The 23,055-nt window shown below is 36.0% G+C and overlaps 1 protein-coding gene across 1 annotated transcript in view; it reads right to left on the bottom strand.

The window, feature by feature from the left end:
* The window catches only part of LOC123549763 (alpha-1-macroglobulin-like), a 644,650-nt gene that overhangs the window by 101,045 nt on the left and 520,550 nt on the right, over positions 1-23,055 (bottom strand). The window contains exon 22 of the mRNA XM_053546604.1: positions 1,249-1,335. Within this exon, the coding sequence (XP_053402579.1) occupies positions 1,249-1,335 (87 nt within the window). The remainder of the gene's footprint in view (positions 1-1,248; positions 1,336-23,055) is intronic.

The following is a 23,055-nucleotide window of genomic DNA, read 5'->3' as shown; positions in this document are numbered from 1 at the left end:
CAGTTGACCACTAGTTGGAACAACTTGCTTAATGGTAGGGTGATTGGAGTTCACTACATAACAGGTTTTGTTTAAGTGTATACAGAAAATAAGTTCAGCTTGAAACGGAGGTGTTAATGTAATTTGGTAGACCTCAGTTTGCCGAATTGAATACCAATATCAGATGTAGCTTCAAATAAGAGGGTATAGTTATTTGCTACTGGCCACCAAAAGGCAATGCCATTTGTGTTTGTTTTCTGAAATTTATGATTTGTTATAAATATATTATAAATCATTTTCTAAACAAAAACACCTGAATTTTCTGTTTCAAATCCAACACTTACTTTTAACTGATTAATATTTTTCTTTTCACAAAATAACTTCTAATGTTTATCATTTTCTTTAACTGAACGTTAGCAGTTGAAATGTCAGTATGATCTTCTGTATAAACGCAACAAACATATTTCTGGTATCAAGTAAAATAAACCCATTGCAATGGCCGCCAATTTGAATGAAGTCATAACTCCACCCAGTAAGGGACACGCAGACCATAGGTATCATTCTACAATTTGGCATTGGGGAGTAATTGTGGAACACTAATTTTTGAGCCTTGAACTGTGTATGCTTTATTCAACATACTCTATATGTTAGTGGCCCTTTATATCATAGTGTAAAAAGCACACGTCACCAAAGTTGCATTTGCATTCTGTTTTTCCTCTCCTACCAGCTATAATTTATTATTATATTGGTGTCTGTTGATCTGGGTCTGTTATACAAATCTATATGTAACTAAAGTAAAACACTTCTCACTCGGTTGTAAAGGGCTGCTCAAAATGCTCCCAGTTATCTATGGTTTTGAGCGATCCAAACATGTTTCTTTATTTGTTTTTGGTTTTGCACCGTTTTTCAACAGTATTTCAGTTATGTAACGGAGGGCAGTTAACCTAACCAGTGTTCCTGGCTTTTGAACCCAGATAAACCTGTTCTCCACAAGTAAATGCCAACTTCCCCACAAATCGTCACGGAGAACATTCACCTCTTCCGAGGATCACAATCACCACCCCACTATAATTGACCTGCGCTCTCCCTAATGAGCAATCCAAAAATAGACAATATCAGAAAAACTGCCAGTGACAAGAAGAATTGCTTGAATCAGCCTGATGCTCAAGCCATCGGCACTAGAGTGAGCGGTGTTTCACTGTTTATTATATCTAAGATTCAGAAGGAAAATCATACACTCAGCTTATATAGAATCTTAAAATTTCTCACCATAGTCAAACATAACTGTTGTTGTTGTTGGCCACCAAGTAGTGGTTCTAAAAGCCCATGTTGGCATTACTGTTGTAGTTGTCCGTTCTTAATTTGAAATAACAAGGAACAGCCAATCAGTGAAAACCGACAAATCTCATAGAGTAAACTTACACTACGTCTAAACTAACATTAATGATAAAAATTTATTTCTGCAGAAAAGGGACAAAGGTTCCTCTTTGCTCTTTCCTAGGACATATAAAAAATTTATGATTAGTACATGCAATTCTGACCCGCTGTTGTCAACAGTCTGCAGCACCACCATGGACATCTTTCCCAGGTGTGTGAAGTTTGTTTCCATGTTTTTCATCCAACCAACAATATTAGACCTTTTAACATATATCATGTGACTATGTTAAGACCAACAAACTAGCAAATCCAAATCCATATAAATACGGTTATCTATATCGAGGCTGAAAGATCAACAGGAACACACTATAAAGAAATGGACATAGACACTGACTAGAAGCAGACGGCATATGAAAAGCAGACCGGAAATCAAGTCAGACAGCAATAAAATGACACAAGTCTTTAGTACCTTTTTGTACACATAAAGAGAATATTATATTAAAGAAAATTCACTATTGATATTACCTATTATTTTATATTATTACGGACATCAAATGCTATTTATGGGTGTCAAAGTTATGGACTGGACAGTGTAACCTCTGCACTGGCTCTAAAAATATTAACATTTGGATGTTTATTTTGGCAATGCTTGGAATGGCAAATAATTTCTTTTTATTAATTCTTTTATTTGAAATCATGGGGCTAAAATTGACTCTGAACTTTGCATAATATTATTCACATTTCATTATGTTAGTTTACAATAAAATTCCCTTTTGGAGTACAGAGCTGGACACAAAACAGCCTCCATAAACTTTTGACCTCTGCAACTGACCTTGCTCTTTGAAGTACAGACCAAGGTCTTGGCCCCAAACATACTGTCTTGCTATTGGGAAAAATTGTGCCAAGTAATACCAAATTCCTTCATGAAATACAAAGGTATGGAGGGGGCATCAATCATGACTCATAAACTTTTGACCTCTGCAATAGACCTTGACCTTTGTACCTGTCAGGGTAACTGTCTCACTATGAAGAAAATTTGTGCCAAGTAATACCAAATCCCTAAATGAAAGATAAAGGTATATGGGGACATCATTCATGCCTCATAAACTTTTAAACTTTGCAACTGACCTTGACCTTTGTACAGGCAAAGGTCTTGGACCCAAACAAACAGTCTTACTTTGGGGAAGATCTCTGCCAAGTAATAATGAATCCCTTCATGAAGGAGAGTTAACCCTGGTACTGGCCTGAATCTTGGTGGCTTACACTTTTAGCTGTTAGAAATGTTTGTGTCTAGTAATAACAATATCCCTCGTTGACACAGTCAGTTAATGCTTAGTAAATTAATACTTTTTGTATTGGTTTATAATCAAAATAGGCAATATCAAACAACAATTTTAAATGCTGGACTTTGTCAACTGACTTTGCTAATGTACTCTTCCAATCTGTTACTGAAAATCATAAAGCGCAAACACATGCATTTCATGTTCAAGACAAATATATAGGTAAACATGAAGGTTCAATTTGAAGATTCAGGAGGCACACAACATGAGCACATTGCCTGGTTTCTTGAACACAATGTGAGGCACATCAGAACGGAAATCTTTTTGCCCTCTTGTAAGGGCCAGTCTGCAATATCTCTGCCTGTAAAAAGTAAACTAAGCATAGTTACCAACTACACACAAGGTATCAGTTCTGTATGGCAAGAATAAATATAATATGCCAAGAGGTGAAACAATAACGCTGATTTTTTGTGCATTATGTTTTAGGTTTAACAGTGTTTTTCAACAGTATTTCAGTTATGTAATGGCGGGTATTTAACCTTACCAGTGTTCCTGGATTCTGTACCAGTATAAACCTGTTTTCAACAAGTAACTACCAACTTTGTCTTATAAATCAGAGGTGGAGGATGAATGTTTTCAGACACAAGGTCTTTTATCAAATTATCATAGAGAACATACATTTGCTGACTTTAACCCTTACCCTATTAAATTTCCATAATGAACTTGTCTATCTTTCAATTTGGACAGTACCATTAACTGTTAAAAGGTGTGCTTACCAAGAAGATACTGACTGAATGGTGAACAATGCAAATCATGATCAGAATACATGGATGTGCAGGCTGATAATGGTCTACACTGGTTGCAAAGGCAGAATCAATAGAGTCCAGCAATGATAAGGGTTAAACCATGACTGTTTAGGAGGTGGTTAAGGTTCTGAATTCAAATCACTTGCCCCTCACCGATGTGGGTTTAAGCCTCACTCGGGGCATTGAATTCTTCATGTGAGGAAGCCATCCAGCTGGCTTAAGGAAAGTCGGTGGTTCTACCCAGGTGCCCACTCATGATGAAATAATGCATGGAGGGGCATCTGGGGTCTTCCTCCACCATCAAAGCTGGAAAGTCGCCAAATGACCTATAATTGTGTCGGTGTGGCGTTAAACCCAACAAAATAAAAAATAAATAAATTGACAGTTTAGGGAAGGAAACAAGCAGAAACAATTCACAAGAAGAGTGAGATTTTGCTTTCACATTAAAACTTATATAGAAAATATGGCAAAGTGACACCTGTAAGCTTGACAACATTTCAAAGATATATGTCAGATCACATACTTAAACATTTTGGGTAGGGAGCTGAGGAGGGGGGCGGGAGGAGTAACATTGTTTGCCCTAATACTTCTAGAACTTTACTTACTTTTCACTTGTCAGAATTATGAGAAATCTCTTTGAACTGCTAATCAAAATTACATTGTTTAAATGACATTGACATTTGATAAAGAAATGAAAAAAAAATGTTTAAACAAGTAAGTTTTTGAAAGTATTTATTGGAGGTAGATCTACCTATGAAAATATAATACAAAATGAATGTGCATGGCTAACCCGATAGTTAAAATGTAAAGGGAGGTATAAGGCATAATTTCTGACCTAAGCACAAACCAAGTCAGACAACCCTGAACTCATCCTTCAAAAGCATATAGAGAGAGTATTAGAAAAACCCAACATTTAATACGTAAAAATCTTGTATGTGAGCCACGCTAAATGCATAATGCTACATGTCTGATACTTAATGTCCTTATTGATAAAATACTTTACCAATTACTTGAGGCTAATTACTTGATATTACTTGAGGCTTATTGCCAAAGGATTAAATACAAACTGTTTTATATTTCTAAGTATCAATATATATTGTTATGACTGACTATTAATTTCAATGTTTAACATATGTATTAAATAAAATCAACATATAACTAGAAAATGCTTTTGTAAAAAAGCGCATGTCTCCCCCAATGCAAAGTCCTATAGGCAAGAAGTCAATAGGGGTCAGGAGCGAAAGTCAAAGAGACACTGATGGTTGGCTGCAATAGGGATCATCTACTTGGCATGTCCAGTCATCCCGCTAAATTTCAACACTCTTGGCCTAGTGGTTCTCAAGTCACTGTTCAGGCTCCTGTGACCTTGACCTTTGATGAAGTGACCTCAAAATAAATAGGGGTCATCTACTCTGCATGTCCAATCATCCTATTAAGTTTCAACATTGTAGGTCAAGTGGTTCTCAAGTTATTTCCAAAAAATGATTTTACATTAACAGGCCACTGTGACCTTGACCTTTAACAGAGTGACCCCAAAATCAATAGGGGTCATCTACTCTGCATGTTCAATCATCCTATGAAGTTTCAACATTCTGGGTCAAGTGGTTCTCAAGTTATTGATTGGAAATGGTTTTCCATGTTCAGGCCCCTGTGGCCTTGACCTTTAACAGAGTGACCCTAAAATCGTTAGGGGTCATCTACTCTGCATGACCAATCATCCTATGAAGTTTCATCATTCTGGGTCAAGTGGTTCTCAAGTTACTGACTGGAAATGGTTTTCAATGTTCGGGCCCCTGTGACCTTGACCTTTCACAGAGTGACCCCAAAATCAATAGGGGTCATCTACTCTGCATGACCAATCATCCTATTAAGTTTCAACATTCTGGGTCAAGTGGTTCTCAGGTTACTGACCGGAAATGGTTTTCAATGTTCAGGCTCCTGTGACCTTGACCTTTAATGGAGTGACCCCAAAATCGATAGGGGTCATCTACTTTGCATGTACAATCATCCTATGAAGTTTCAACATTCTGAGTCAAGTGGTTCTCTAGTTATTGATCGGAAATGGTTTTCAATGTTCAGGCCCCTGTGACCTTGACCTTTGACGGAGTGACCCCAAAATCAATAGGGGTCATCTACTCTTCATGACCAATCATCCTATGAAGTTTCAACATTCTGGGTCAAGTGGTTCTCTAGTTATTGATCAAAAATGGTTTTCAATGTTCAGGCCCCTGTGACCTTGACCTTTGACGGAGTGACCCCAAAATCAATAGGGGTCATCTACTCTTCATGATCAATCATCCTATGAGGTTTCAACATTCTGGGTCAAGTGGTTCTCTAGTTATTGATCGGAAATGGTTTTCAATGTTCAGGCCCCTGTGACCTTGACCTTTGACGGAGTGACCCAAAAAACAATAGGGGTCGTCTACTCCAGCAGCCCTACAACCCTATGAAGTTTGAAGGTTCTAGGTGAAATGGTTCTCCAGTTATTGCTCGGAAATGAAGTGTGACGTACGGACGGACAGACGGACGGACGGACAGGGCAAAAACAATATGTCAAAGACATAATAACCCAGCTGAACAACATGATCATATATATGAAGTAAATTTATGTGACAATCAGGCTACTTTTATTCACTCTCATCCTCTTCTCTCATCAAAATCATTCATGACAGAAAGTAAAAATATTGCCTCTCATCCAACCCATTTCTAATATTCAGGTAACCAAAATACCAAATCATGGCACCAATACTACTAATACTCTTAGTAAGTAAATAGCAAATCATTACTCCTCTCCCCAAAACCTGACCTAGTTACCAAATCATGGCACCAATACTACTAATACTCCTAGTAAGTAAATAGCAAATCATTACTCCTCTCCCCAAAACCTGACCTAGTTACCAAATCATAGCACCAATACTACTAATACTCCTAGTAAGTAAATAGCAAATCATTACTCCTCTCCCCAAAACCTGACCTAGTTACCAAATCATGGCACCAATACTACTAATACTCTTAGTAAGTAAATAGCAAATCATTACTCCTCTCCCCAAAACCTGACCTAGTTACCAAATCATGGCACCAATACTACTAATACTCTTAGTAGTGAATAGCAAATCATTACTCTTCTCCCCAAAACCTGACCTAGTTACCAAATCATGGCACCAATACTACTAATACTCTTAGTAGTGAATAGCAAATCATTACTCCTCTCCCCAAAACCTGACCTAGTTACCAAATCATGACACCAATACTACTAATACTCTTAGTAGTGAATAGCAAATCATTACTGTTCTCCCCAAAACCTGACCTAGTTACCAAATCATGGCACCAATACTACTAATACTCTTAGTAAGTAAATAGCAAATCATTACTCCTCTCCCCAAAACCTGACCTAGTTACCAAATCTTAGCACCAATACTACTAATACTCTTAGTAGTGAATAGCAAATCATTACTCCTCTCCCCAAAACAAAATGGAAGATAACTGACCTAGTTACCAAATCATGGCTACAACCAATACTCCAATGCTCAACACCTACTCTTCTCAAAACATTTCCGGAAGACTGCTTACCTACAACCAATACTACAATCCTAAATGGCAAAGCTCAACTCCTCTCCTCAAACTGTTGACCTAGATACCAAATCATGGCTACAACCAATACTACAATCCTAAATGGCAAAGCTCAACTCCTCTCCTCAAACTGTTGACATAGATACCAAATCATGGCTACAACCAATATCCTAAATGGCAAAGCTCAACTCCTCTCCTCAAACTGTTGACCTAGATACCAAATCATAGCTACAACCAATACTACAATCCTAAATGGCAAAGCTCAACTCCTCTCCTCAAACTGTTGACCTAGATACCAAATCATGGCTACAACCTATACTACCACTAAGATCACATGATACAAATGTAGTTGTAATACTTGTAACATTGTACTTAAGGAAAATATTCAGACAAAGTCCCAACAATATACGCATGTTCACTTTATATTGATGGTATAAACAAAGTATCATATGAACATGACTGAAACAAGGAGTTAAGCTGACAAAGTACAGGATGTACTTTTGATGTTTCCAGGTCTAAAAAGCGTTATATCTATAAAAAAATAGACATCTGTCCACAGGACACTGGCGCTACCTCTTCCAGTGTGAATGTACATGGTTTCACGACTCCAGGTGAAATATTTTCAGCACTTTATGAGTATTTATCTCTAAGTCAAGGGCCTTAACTCTGTTCTGGCTGACTGAAATCCTAAAGAGAACTTCACATGCTATATTACAATCCTAAAATGTTTAGCAGATTTCGAGATAAATTGGACACAATCTAATATGCCCTAAATGCATATTTTTGACAAAGTCAAGGACCAAAAATCTAGCCTGGTTGAGTGAAATCTCTAACAAAACCCTTGAGGCACAACTTCACAATCATGCTGAATAATATTCCTATAATGTTCCATAATCTTATGTTAAATATTTTTTGAGATACTTACAACACAAACTTTTAGGCCCTTTTTTAATTAATGCATATTTTTGACTATGTCAAAGGTGACTGAGTGAAATGCTATTTAAAACACCTGGTTCACAACTTCACATGCTGAATAACAATCCTGTGTGATTTGATGACTCTAGGTAAGACACTTTTAGAGATATGCAGACAGATGGACAGACAGAAATAAAGGCAAGGGCAAATCAGTGTCCCCACAAAAACTTAAGGGTTGGGGGGGGGGTGGACAAAAACACATAATAGTCTCAGTATCATATGCATTCAAGTTGATTATGTATACAAAGTTTCTTTTCAACTGGATGAAAACTGTAATGGCAGATGAGTATATAAGGGTGACAGATGGACTATAAAATAAGCAGGTATGTGTACTTGTAGAGATAGTTGAAGAGAACATTAATACATTTTTCTTTGTAGAGATAATCTATATAATTATGCATATCTCTGAAAGAGATACTGTATATATGTGTACAATTGTAGAGACCTTTAAAATCCTGACAGTGCAACAGGAACATACTCAACAAGCAACCACAAACAGATATCTTTTCTATGTTATAGAGTTTATGAAGTGAATTCTCCATGAAAAAGAAACCGATAGGGAGTGACCGACCGAGGTTTCTTTTTCTCGAAGAATTCTCTTCATGGACTCTATCTGACATAGTGTGAAATCTACGTTTGACCAATCAGAATTGCAGCTGTTCTTCAAAAATTATTGATTCAGTCACATTGGTCTTCAGGAATATGAAGCCACATTTTTTGAAAAATAACTTGCTCTGATTGGTCAAAAAGGTAGGTTGCACACTATATGCATTTGATATATAAACTAATGTATGTGTATGTCTATAGAAACAATCTGTGAAAAGCTGAAGAAGCAACAGAAAGTCAACAATAAAAAGCAGACATAAGAAATGAAGCAGACGGCAAGAGAAAGAAGACAGCAATATAATATTTAATAATATCTCAGCTAATACATATATATATAGTATACAAATAAAGTATCTTACACTTTCTTAAGGAAACTACACTAACATGCTTATTAATAATAATAATAAAAAAAACATCAGGTGCTTTCAAATTTGCAAGTATTTTGACTTACAAGTTGCAAGTTTAAAACATGTTGTACATTTGTGTTAGCCAAGTGTTCAGAAAAAACAAACTAAGGTTACATATGTGCTTCACGTTAGAGACAAAGACGCAGTTACAAAATTAGCGGATTACACAGAATACATTCTACACAAGCAGATTGCCTTTTTCCATAAATTCATACTCATTTCCACCTCCCGCTCCAGGCATTGCCTCTGCTATTTCGTAGTAGTTGCCATAATCTCCCCCTGTAAAATGTCAACTGGGCATAGTTACCAACTACACCTTGTTGGCTTGATATCACTCAGCAGTGGATATATGGCAAGTATATAAGCAAAGGTGCTGATTTTAAACCTTGACTATCAAGGGGAAGGGAACAAGCAGAAGCAATTCAAACATAAGGTAACACTTTGAAACCTGTATGAAATAAATATGTAGAGGTAAGCTTGACATTGTTTTAACAAGAGGGTCATGATGACCCTATATTGCTCACCTGTTGAACTTGGCATGGGAATCATCAAGATAAACATTCTGACCAAGTTTCATGAAGAAAGGATCATATTTGTGGCCTCTTAACAGTGTTAATAAGCTTTTCCTTTGATTTGAGCAGTGACCTAGTTTTTGAACCCACATGACCCAGTTTTGAACTTGTCCAAGGAATCTTCAAGTTAAACATTATTACCAAGTTTCATGAAGGTAGGGTCATATATATGGCCTCTAGAGTATTAACAAGCTTTTCCTTTGATTTGAGCAGGTGACCTAGTTTTTGACCTCACATGATCCAGGAATAATCAAGATAAACATTCTGACCAAGTTTCATGAAAATAGGATCATAAATGTGGCCTCAAGAGCGTTAACAAGCTTTTCCTTTTATTTGACCTGGTTACCTAGTTTTTGATCCAACATGACCCAGTTTCAAACTTGGCCTAGAGATCATCAAGATAAACATTCTGTGGAAGTTTGTATCAAATCAAAGCATAAATGAAACCTCTATATGGCTGAAAGGGCCAGAATAGAAAATTTTGCCCCTTGCAGGGGCAGTAACTCTAGAATCCATGATGGAATCTAGCCAGTTTTCAAAAGGAACCAAGATCTTATTGTGACTTCAGTTGTATGTAAGTGTGATTAAAATCGAATGTCAAATGTCTCTTCTATCGTGTTCGCAAGGTAAAAATTAACAAATTTTGGCTCTTTCAGGGGCCAATCAGGGGCTGTAACTCCTGAACCTATGATTGGATCTGATGGATTCATCATGGAATCCAAGATCTATTGTTGTTAAAGATATTTTGCAAGTTTGTATCAAATCAAACCATAAATGAAATCTTTTGGCTGCAAAAGCCAAAATAGCAAATTTTGGCCCTTCAAGGGGTCATAACTCTGGAAACCATAAAGGAATCATCTGGCCAGTTTTCATTAGGAACGGTGATATTATGCCAATACAAGTTGTGTGCAAGTTTGATTAAAATCTATTGCAAAATGTGGTCTCTATCGTGTCCACAAGCCAAAATAGCAAATTTTGGTCCTTTAAGGGGCCATTACTCTGGAACCCATGATGGGATCCAAGATATTATGCCAATACAAGTTGTGTGCAAGTCTGATTAAAATCGGTTGCAAAATATGGTCTCTATCCTGTTCACAAGAAATTGTGGATGGACGACAGACTCGGGGCGATCATAAAAGCTCACCCTGTCACTATGTGACAGGTGACTGAAAATATATGCAAATACCATCCATAAAGACTACACCTGCTATCCCAAACACTGTTGGGTAAAAAAAAACATGCATGAGAACAATGACTTTCTGCCAATACACTCCTGAAATAGGACTAACTTTATACTTGTGACTGCCAGAAGACAGTTGTTTGAAATATGAAAATAAAAAAAACATGGATATTAATATGAATAAGTTTCTAAATGAAACTACAATTGTGTACATATATCTTACATTGCTAATGTAAGAGGTAATGCTGAACGCTTCAAGTTGAAACACTTTTCCTTCAATGAATTTGTACAAACAGGGAAAAGGTTATCAAGAAACTCTATAAATGATGTCTAAATTATATTATCTAAATCTGCAATCTGTGAAACAATTTGTCCATAACTATAATTTCCGATTTAAGCACAAGCCCAGAGGGTCAACACTTTCTACTGAGGTGTAACTCTTTTTCAATCGAACTGCATTATAGGGCTCTGAGTCTAGTTTTACAAGTACTAGTATGGAAAGCTAGTCTGCCATGCTAAAAGCCAAATACATATATGTTACTGCCATATAAAAATGCAAAATACATAATGCCAAATTCTAAATGCCAAATAAATAAAACGTTCATTGCCAAATCATAAATGCGTAAAATTTAACACCAAATGCTAAATTTTGAATTCTTTAACACTTCATCTTGTCTGCTTAAGTGGAACATATGTGCCCAGTAAATATGAAAACACCTTTATGTATAGCAGAACTGTAGAATGTACACTTAAAAAACTCAAGTAACCTCTGACCTTTAAGCTGACCTTGACATTGAAGAGAAAGCCCAGGGTCTTGCGTGCTACACATCATCTCTTTATGTGAAATGTCTGTGCAAAGTAATATTGAAATTCCTTCACAAGTTGCAGAGTTGAATAGATATGAAGTGTTAAAATACCACCAATAACCTTAATAATCTGAAAAATATGACCATAATATATCCGGTACAAAATGACAATTACTGACAGAAGCATCCACTACCCTCATCCTACTTCTCATCCTCAAACCATTCCGAGCTGACAAAGACACAAAATCAATCTAGAACAAACAACAACCAACTAAAGATAATCTGTTTAAACATGATTTTCATCAATTGTCAATAAATGCATATATACCATAGCAAGTCACTACAAGGAAGAGTAATATATAAACAAATTCAAGATAAAAGTTCAGAGAGCCATTTTAATCATTCCCTCTTAAAATGAAATCTTCTAGTATCTATTTCCATTAGACTTATTCATCAAAAAAACTTTTGACCATGCTTGCACACACTAATGCTAGTCAGATGAAGCTATTGGCAGATATCTGCAAGTTCAAGGACTTCACTGAAACATTCTCACATTTATCCTTCAATCTTGGAAACCAGAAAGTCAGCAGCATCAGCCTCTAAAAATCACCTTTACTTTCCTCAATGTTGCAACTGTAGTTTAGAATTTTGGCCAGGCATCTTGTCAAGGGGAATTTTGCCCATGCATCTTGTCAAGGGGAATTTTGCCAAGGCATCTTGTTAACAGGAATTTTGCCAAGGCATCTTGTCAAGGGTAATTTTGAAAAAGACATCTTGTTAAAAGGAATTTTGCCCAGGCATCTTGTCAAAGGGAATTTTGCCAAGGCATCTTGTCAAAAGAAATTTTGCCCAGGCATCTTGTCAAGGGGAATTTTGTCCATGCATGCATTTTGTCAACAGGAATTTTGCTCATGCATCTTGTCAATGGGAATTTTTCCATGACATCTTGTCAAGAGGTGATTTTGTCCTGGCATCTTGTCAAGTTGTCAAACATGCACCTTGTCTTGTGGAATTTTACCCAGGCATCTTGTCTTGTGGAATTTTGCCCATGCATCTTGTCAAGGGGAATTTTGCCCAGGCATCTCTTCAATTGGAATTTTGCCCATGCAACTTGTCTAGCAGAATTTTGCCCAGGCATCTCTTCAGGACAGTTGGAACTTTGCCAAGCCATTTTGTCAAGTGGAATGTTGCAAAGGCTTCTTGTCAGGGGTAATTTTGCCACAGCACCTTGTCCAGAGGTGATTTTGTCAAGGGAGATCTTGCATGTGGAAGGACTTTGTCTCCATTCACCTCTGTGTTTGAAGTGTCAAGTGGAAAAAGGCATTCACCTTTGTGTTTGAAGTGTCAATTAGAAAAAGGCATTCACCTTTGTGTTTGAAGTGTCAAGTGCAAAATTTAAGTATTTGTGAGCATCTGCAGGGATAAGATGAATCTATCCACAGAGATTATCTAAATACATTTTTCATATTTATCTGTAAGAAGAATTAATATAAAATAGGGATGGGAACGAATACTGAAATCAATATTCAAATATTCGGTTTGCCATATTCGAATATATTCGAATATTCGGTTTGTTTTAATCGACGCTTTAAATTCTTATTAAGTGATTGGCATATACACATTGTATTCCTTTGTATAAAGTGTGAATCATCGTACGTAATAAGGCCTAACCCGCCGACCCTAGCATTTTATTTCACGATTCTGTCAGTGTAATCATGAACATAATTAACTAATTTAGTGTTTTACCTTAAAAATAATACAAACAAAATATCAAATCGATTATAACTTTGACCGTCGCAACTTTATCTAAAAGTAGCAGGTCGTCCCATTTAAGCACGTGTCGCGCTGTTGTATTACCGCTGCCATTTTGAAAATTTTCAATTGGCGAGTAAAAAGCAGACTTAAACCTCCTTCAACACGATCTTATGCATCAATCATATGTTACTTTTTGCTTTATTATAAACTACTTCAAAATTTATTTCGAATACGGCCGAATTCGGATGAAAATCGATTCTGCGGACGGTCTGAAATGTCGTACAAAATATTGTAAAAAGATCGACAATATCTACAAGTTTGGTATTGTTTTCGAAAGAAAAAGTTCTAAAACTTGTTACATAAAACAGGCGCCAATAAAAATGAACAAAAGATAAAAGGTATCACATTTATGCCTTATACAAACTGTTAATCCATAACGATGACCCCAGCTAATTATGCATTGCAATTTTCTTGTTAACTGGACAATTTTGACATGCATCTGACACATTTACGCCTGTTGCAAACTGTTAATCCGTAACGGTGGCCCCTGCCAATTATGCATTGTTAATTGGACATCTTTTGATACGCGATAAACAAACATATATAGAATTAGCATGCTTATATTGCCCAAAATCAATGATACTTATTTTGAAAAAAAAAATATATATACAATAATTTACGAATATTCGAATTTGACTTTCATATTCAAATATTCGACCGATTTTGGAATATTCGTTCCCATCCTTAATATAAAATTAATATGAGTCTATAGAAATATTCTGTAAATGCATGCAACTGTAGAGATAATGGATCTGTAGAGATAATTTAGATATGTGTTTCTCTGAGAAAAGCAAATACACTACAAAAGCAGATGTAAACAATCAAGCAGACACTCAGATTGCAATACCAAGCAGAAGACGCCTTTCAGAAAAATTAATAATCCTTATATGTAAGCTTCAGTATATTGAGACTACTAAAAACTTTCCAAAAGAAGTACACAATTATAAGTGAAAATAGATGTTAAAACAAAAGGGGTAAAAAGGACAGTGAAAAGCTTTCCACAACCTACAGTTAAAAAGAATGATGTCAATATGATATGACACATGCCCTCTGGAAATGCCTGAAAAGTCCATAAAAAGGGACATTATTAAAACAAAAGTGCCATGATGGACCCATATCACTCACCTAATATAGTTCTTACCCTAGGTTACCAAGTTTCCAATCTAACCTATATTTGATTACAACAAATATTCTGAACATGCTATATTTAAATTAGGTAGAAAATAAATAAGTTTTTTTTCAAATATTTTATCTAGTGACTTAGATCTTAGAATGATAATAACTTGGACAAACTTGGAGAGGGTCAAACAAGGAACATTTCAGTAAAACTATTGTGAAACTGGGCGAGCAGTTTCTGACAAGAAATTTTTTCAAAGTTTATATTTTATACATATACAGGAGAAAGACCACATGTTTTTACAACAAACTGGAATAACTTAAACAATCCTGGTAGACAGCCACCTGAGGAACATTTCTGTCAAATTATTTTGAAATTTAGCTGACAAATGGTTTCTGAGAAGAATATTTCTAAAGTTTTTTTCCATTGCCATGGCAACTAGTATTGTGCATGAAATAAAATTCTTTGAATACTTTTTGGTAGAGGACCATCCATGGAATATTCCGGCCAAGTTTTGTCAACTTACACCAAATTGTAAGAGGAGATATCCTTTTAAGTAAAGTGTGGATATAAACATTGGGTGAGTGATCACAATAAACACTGGATACAATACTGATTGGCCAAAATGTGCATTCTAACACTGGATACAATACTGATTGGCCAAAATGTGCATTCTAACACTGGATACAATACTGACTGGCCAAAATGTGCATGTCTATTTGATGCTGATGATGTTGACCAAGTTTCACTTATATTAGACAGACATTGTAGCTGGAGTTGAGTAAACAAACTAAAGCATTTCAAAGTCCAAGAAAGGACCATAACTCAAGAAACAAGAGGGACAAGATGGCCCTAGGTCGCTCACCTGAGTAACATACCATAACAGTGTAAACTTATTTGTACCTAGTGACCTAGTTTTTGACACCACATGACCCAGTTTCAAACTTGAGCGGACACAAAATGAAAGGCTCAAACTTTGACCTCCTGTTGTGACCTTGACCTTGAGCCAACATGGCTGACTTATGAGTTCTGCATATCGTCTTGATGAGGTGATCACCTGATTCAAGTTTCATTAAAATCCTTCAAGGAGTTTAAGAGATATAGAATGGACAAAAAATATTACAGATGGATGGAAGGACAGAAGGATGGACAAACTAATGGAGACCCTTCCTATAATCCCCCAGCTGACCCATATTCAAACTTGACCTAGATTTCATTAAGGCAATCATTCTGACCAAATTTCATAAAAATCAATTAAAAAATACGCACAGTCTCTATCGCATACACAAGATTTTTTTATTATTTGACCTAGTGACCTAGTTTTTGACCTCAGATGACCCATATTTAAATTCGACCTACATTTCTTCAAAGCAATCATTCTGACAAAATTTCATGAAGATTGATTGAAAAATACAGCCTCAATTGCATACACAAGGTTTTTCTTTGATTTGACCTAGTGACCTATTTTTTGATTCCAGATAACCCATATTCGAATTCGGCCTAGATTTCATTAAGGCAATCATTCTGATTTAATTTCATGAAGATCAGTTGAAAAATACAGCCTCTATAGCATACACAAGGTTTTTCTTTGATTTGACCTAGTGACCTACTTTTTGATCCCTGATGACCCATTTTCAAATCCGACCTAGAATTTATCAATGTTATCATTCTGACCAAAATTCATGAAGATCAACTGAAAAATACAGCCTCTATTGCATACACAAGGTTTTTCTTTGATTTGACCTAGTGACCTAGTTTTTGACCCATTTTCGAACTTGGCCTAGATTTCATCAAGGTAATCATTCTGACTAAAATATATGAAGATCAATTGAAAATAAAGTCTCTATCGCACACACAAGGTTTTTCTTTGATTTGACCTAGTGACCTAGTTTTTGACCTAAGATGACCCATTTTCGAACTCTACCTAGATTTTATCAAGGTTATCATTCTGACCAAATTTCATGAAGATCAGTTGAAAAATCTAGCCTCTATTGCATACACAAGCTAAATGTTGACAGACGACAGACAGACGCCGGACATCGACTCGCTAGCGATCACAAAAACTCACCTGAGCAGGTGAGCTAAAAATTTGTTTGGGCAAGATAAGAAAACAATATGTACATCTCTACTTCATGTTAATGATGTTTAATTTTCATTTTCAATTGAATGACAAATGTAGGTGGTGTTGAGTACATAATAATCAAATGTACCTTTCATAACTGAAAGTCCAAAAAGGGGGAAAAAATGGATACAAAAATCCTAAAGAATATGTGCATGTCCTCTTTATGTTGATGTATACCAATTAATTTTTTCAAATGGATAGAAAATCACTCAATAAAAGAAGTCAAATACACAAGGAAGTGTGATGTGACCAAAGACCAGTTCAAACACTATATTATGCCTCCCAGGTCTTTGACTATGTAGGCATAAAAATTAAGAAGTAGCATAGCAGCATGCTATACATTCTATACAGGAGAACTGCCAGTTTTATCCATACTATCAGATTCCGCTCCGTCAAAAGCAAATTCAGGGACCATTGCATACATGCGGTAGTCACCGTAATCTCTGCCTGCAAAATGCCAACTGTACATTATAAGTAAAAAACCACACAACATATAGCAGTTTTATATCACAACAATGAACACAATATCAAGAGGCAAAAAATAAGCATTTGTTGATTTATAATCTTGTCTGTTTGGGGAAGGGTACAAGCAGAAACAATTCACATGAGGCTTGACATTTTCTTCATAAAAACAATAAATAAAAGCTGTTTGACACAGGTTTTCATTATCAACACTTTTTGGAGAAAACAAAATATGTAGACATCTCCACCCTTAAACTTAATACTGACTGGAAAATATATTCAGATCCCATGCCTTCCTTGAATTTTGACTTTGCTTAAAAAAAAACAAAAAAAACACGCAGGTCACTTCAACAAATAGGTCATCTACCCAAACTTACCATTATTTGAAAACAATAAGCACAAAGCAAATGGCACTTATAGTTCACCAGTTTGCATTTGGCATTGAGTGTCTGAGAATTAAATTTGAAAATTTTTCATTTGGTATTAACTCTTTAGCCTGCTCAATTTCTAAAATGGACTGGTCCATCATCCAATTTGGGCAATACCATTTATTATTCGAAGGGGTGTTCACTGAAAATTTACAGACTGAATAGCGAACACTGCAGACCATGATTCCGCGCAGGCTGATCTTAGTCTGCACTGGTCGCAAATGCAGAATCACGTGCCGCCTGCAGGTTAAAGGTTAGGTATTTGGCATTTAGCATTTTGCAGTTATCAAAATGTACAATGGTCCTCTATCCCTAAAACAATCTATAATTCTAAACCACAATTTACAACAGACAACTGAATCCATATGTAGATCAAAATATCACAACACACAAACTGAACAATATGGCAATGTATATATAAATAAATGTGACAATTACTAGCAAAAGCACAGGCTATATCCTCATCCAAATTCTCACCCTTAACCCTTAGCCTGCTGGCGGTGATTGGTTTTGCCTTTGCGACCAGTGCAGACCAAGATCAGCCTGCACATCCGTGCAGGCTGATCATGGTCTGCACTGTTCGCTATTCAGTCAGTAAATTTTCAGTGAACACCCCTTCGAATAATAAATGGTATTGCCCAAACTGAATGATGGAACAGTCCATTTTAGAAATTTAGCAGACTAAGGGTTAAAACTGTTCCTAGCTCTAAGCTGACTTACATATAAATAGAAAACTATAACGAAAACGTTATCGGAAAGGTCGATTATGTCTTTATTGGTAATTCAGGGTTTACTTCATGGTAAATCAGGGTTTTCTTTATAGTCAATACGATTCAAAAGTAGTACAACTATTTTGTTATGGATAATGGTCTTACTACCCGATTCCCCTTTTCTCAATAATAACATAAACATGTTATCATTACAAATACCTTGCGTGAGTAGTACAAAACCACTACTAACCAATACTACCAATTAACTGCTGGCCAATACTACCAATTAACTGCTGGACAATACTACCTATTAACTGCTGGCCAATACTACCAACTAACTGCTGGCCAATACTACCAACTAACTGCTGGCCAAATCTACCAATTAACTGCTGCCCAATACTACCAATTAACTGATGGCAAATACTACCAATTAATATAGAAACCAATAATTAATCTAACAAAACATCCTTTAGAATAACTTGTGTTAGTCTTAAATCATATATGTCTTTCAAACACTTGCTAAATAGAAATGCATCTTGGTGCTCAGATTTTTTTTACATTTTTAATTTACATGTAATTGACCTTGCCTGAATTATCAGCAATGGAATCCTGGAAAATCTTTAATAAGAACCATGAGCATACCTAAATGAGCTTTCTTGTCAAGGACAGCTTGTAAGCTATATCTTTTTTCTCTCACCCTTTGCTCTAGATGGAAGAGTGATTAATGAATAAATTCAAGTTCAGAGAGCCACTGTACTTGTGTTTAAATGTTTAAAACAGAAGTCCTCGGTTGCTCACACACTCACACAATACCCAGATTATAAAAAATAAATATGGGACTATTTTTTACACATCCAGAATACTTGAGTGATGCGCTCACATAGAAATAGAAGGAAAACTTAAACAATGCGAGGTTGAAACTTGGTAGTTGATATAAGAACTATAGCCAGTTGCTAAAGAACTAGCTAATAACACTATGCAGATCTCTTCCTATTCATTTGATAATTAAAACAAAAATCATCTTTCAAGTGAAAACTTGCTACATATTTATCTGATTTTACCACAGTTGGCACTTTAATAGGAAGATTATCAGGCCAAGCCAGTAAGACAATGTAATGAAATAATGTTGTCTACCTAGAGCAAGTTGGTTTGAGAATGCTGACTTTATTTATATATACCTTTGTAGAAATTATATTTATTTCATGTCTGTAGAGAATATATATACATGTATCTCTGTTGAGATGCAATGTATATGTATAATTATCTGTTGAGATTTTCTATACAATACATCTGAATAGTTTATTTTCATATAATATTATGTATATCTGTTGAGATTACCTGTATATGTATATCTGTAGAGATTATCTATATAACTGTTGAGAGTATCTATACATGTATTACTGCAGAGAGTATCTATGTATGTTTTTCTGTTTTTATCATATATCTGTAGAGACAAGCTACAAAAAAGTTGAAAGAGCAACTGCAACACACTGAAGAAGTTAACAATGAGCCAGACAATTGAAACACTGATACCAAAAGAAAGAATACATCACTGTAAGCAACAATAATATTCCTTAACCCTTAGCCTGCTAAATTTCTAAAATGGACTGGTCCAAATTCAGTTTGGGCAATACCATTTATCAATAGCAGGGGTGTTCACCTAAAATTTACTGACTGAATAGCAAACAGTGCAGACCATGATCAGCCAGCTGGTCTTGGTTTGCACTGGTCGCAAAGGCAAAATCAAATGCCGGCAGCAGGCTAAAGATTCAATCTAAACCTATCTGTATGTTATATTATACATAATTATGGAATAGTAAAGATGTCTTAAAGGAAATACACTATTATGCTTTTCTATGAAAACAAGAGTGCCATGATGACCCTAGATCACTCATCTGAGTTTTACAGCTTGCTTTCATAGTTTTAAAAGAAAATATCTGTGAAATTATTTTGAAACAAGAGCTCGTAGAACACGAAATGCCACCCTTGATGTATTCAGTAATTGCACAAGTAACAGGAATTATTTGGTCACTGTACACAAAGTTCTACTGCTCTGGGTCAATGTGACCTAAACCTTTGACCTACTGACCGCAAAATCAACAGGAGTCATATGCTGGTCATGATCAACCACCCTATTAAGTTTTGTGACCCTTGGCCAAAGCATTCTCAAGTTATCATTCGGAAATGGTTTAACTGTTCCAGGTCAATGTGACCTTGACCTTTATCCTATTGACCTCAAAATCAAAAGGGGTCATCTTCTGGTCATGAACATCCTCCCTATCAACACTCATGATCCTAGGCCTAAACGCTCTTGAGTATTCGTCTGGAAACCATTTGACTGTTCCGGGTCACTGTGACATTGACCTTTGACCTACAGACATCAAAGCACTAGGGGTCATCTGCTGGTCATGATCAACCTCCTTGTCAACTTCCATGATGCTAGGCCCAAGAGTTCTTCAGTTATCATCCAGAAACTCTTTAACTGTTCCGTGTCACTGTGACCTTGACCTTTGATCTACTAATCTCAAAATCAATAGAGGTCATCTGCTGGTCATGACCAACCTCCCTATCAATGTTCATGATCCTAGGTCCAAGCTTTCTAGACATGGTTCATACAGGACTTGGCTAAAAAAAATCAAGGACTTTTCAAGGACTTCTTATCGATTTTCAAGGACTATTTTAATCGCTTAAATCTTAAATTACAAAACCATTTTCTTGTGTTTTTCACTTTTCGCATGTGATTTCAACGCACTTTCTCCCATTGTTTCGACATCAATGAGTTTATTACACAAAGTATACACTTATGCTTGTCCGACTTAAACTCCTTTAACCACGATGAATAATCATCCTGTGTAAGCCATTTACTGGCGAAACTACATTTATTTTTGGGGCCACTCATTGTTGTTGATTAGTCACGCTACAATGACCTTGCGCATAATATTTTAACGTTGTGAAAATCGCTACTTGCGCATAATATTTTAACGTTGTGAAAATCGCTATTCCGTACCGAACTTCTGTACCGAAACGGTGTTCAACTAGCATTCCCTCCGTGGGTGTGCATGTATTTTTATTTTACACCGTTTTTTCACTCGTTTTGATTTATTTGTTACTTATTTTTTGTATTTTTTCCCTACAATACGATTGCACCCCAGTTTTCAGCAAAATTTAAGGACTTTTCCACCTTTTTTTCAAAATTCAAGTACTTTTTCAGGGGATTTTTTGGAAGAAAAAAATCAAGGACTTTTCAAGGACTTGGGATCAAATTCAAGGACTTTCAAGGACCTGTGCGAACCATGCTAGAGTTATCATCCAGAAACCGTTTAACTGTTCCATGTCACTGTGACCTTGACCTTTAACCTACTGATCTCATGGCCAACCTCCCTTTCAACTTCCATAATCCTAGGCCCAAGCGTTCTTGAGTTATTATCTGGAAACCGTTTAGCTGTTACGGGTCACTGTGACCTTGATCTTTAACCTACTGATCTCAAAATCAATAGGGGTCATCTGCTTGTTACGAACAATCTCCCTATCAAATTTCATGATTCTAGGCCATAGCGTTCTTGAGTTATCATCCGGAAACGGACTGGTCTACATACCGACCAACAACTGACTGACATCTGCAAAACAATATACCCCTCCTTCTTCAAAGGAGAGCATAAAAAGGCCTGTCTTTTCTGACAAGTTCCAATTATGTAAATATGGGAAGTAATGCATGAGTACTTATTCTTCTTATTTTGATACAGGATACTAAGAAAAATACGAAGAAATAGTAAGTTTTTCTTTTTAGCAGGACAGAGTCGAACAGACAATATGAGCCGTGCCATGAGAAAACCAACATCTGCGCAGTCTGGTCAGGATCCATACTGTTCGCTTTCATAGTCTATTGCAATTAAAGAAACTGTTGTGCAGGCTGGTTTGGATCCATGCTGATCCATGCTGGTCGCAAACCCGCTATGTTTGTTTTCTCATGGCGCGGCTCATATTATGAAACAGAAAAAACTAAAATCAAAGGCCTGAATGGCCTGAGTCGGCTAATGATTGATGTACTGACAGTATAGTCTACCAGTTTCAGTTTGTTTTTAGTTTTTTTCTTAAAATTTCATAACACAGCTCGATATTTACCCAAAATATTATATCCGGATACGATTACACTTTTCTCCAGTTTGAACAATATATTTTACAAATTGTGACGATACGAAGACATTTAGCAGCAATTGGCAGTATCTGACATTGAAGTTTACGGTTAAATTACCTCTTATTTAAATCTTTTCATAAAAAAGTTGTTTCGTTTCACCAAACATAGACGATCTACTTTCGATTTCAAAAACTACAAGAAAATACAATTTAATGTTTCGCCGATTTGTTTATTTCTCGAAAAATAAGAATTAAAATCATTTTTAATATCAGTAGTAACTAAACAAACCAGTAAGAGCTTCTTCTTCCGATAATTTATCCGTTTACTGACTGCAAAATTCAACCCACGCAAAGTTTATAGAAATCATATGATGCGTGTTTACGTTCAATGTGGGAGAATTAAGGCTGATCGGCTATGTTACCTAACGCATCCAGACGATTCAGATTTTGTTTTTAAAAAAGCATTGTGTGCGTTTCTGTAATTTTATATACGTTTTTATACGCTTAGAAATTATTAGACATGCGTATTTGCATTATTTCTATACGTAATTTACGCTAATACGCATCTTATCTGGAGCCCTGCTGGAACTATTTTTTGTCTTTCCCTGGATGTTACCCAAGCTTTGTAAGCCTGCGCAATTCTTAAAATGCACATTTATGCTTAATGAGTTACATTCGAGAATTGCACAATTACAAGTCATAAATATGA

The sequence above is a fragment of the Mercenaria mercenaria genome, chromosome 6, assembly GCF_021730395.1.
Source record: "Mercenaria mercenaria strain notata chromosome 6, MADL_Memer_1, whole genome shotgun sequence".
NCBI classification, from domain to species: domain Eukaryota; kingdom Metazoa; phylum Mollusca; class Bivalvia; order Venerida; family Veneridae; genus Mercenaria; species Mercenaria mercenaria.
Note: the sequence above shows the minus strand (reverse complement) of the source record. Positions and strands in the feature narration are given on the sequence as shown.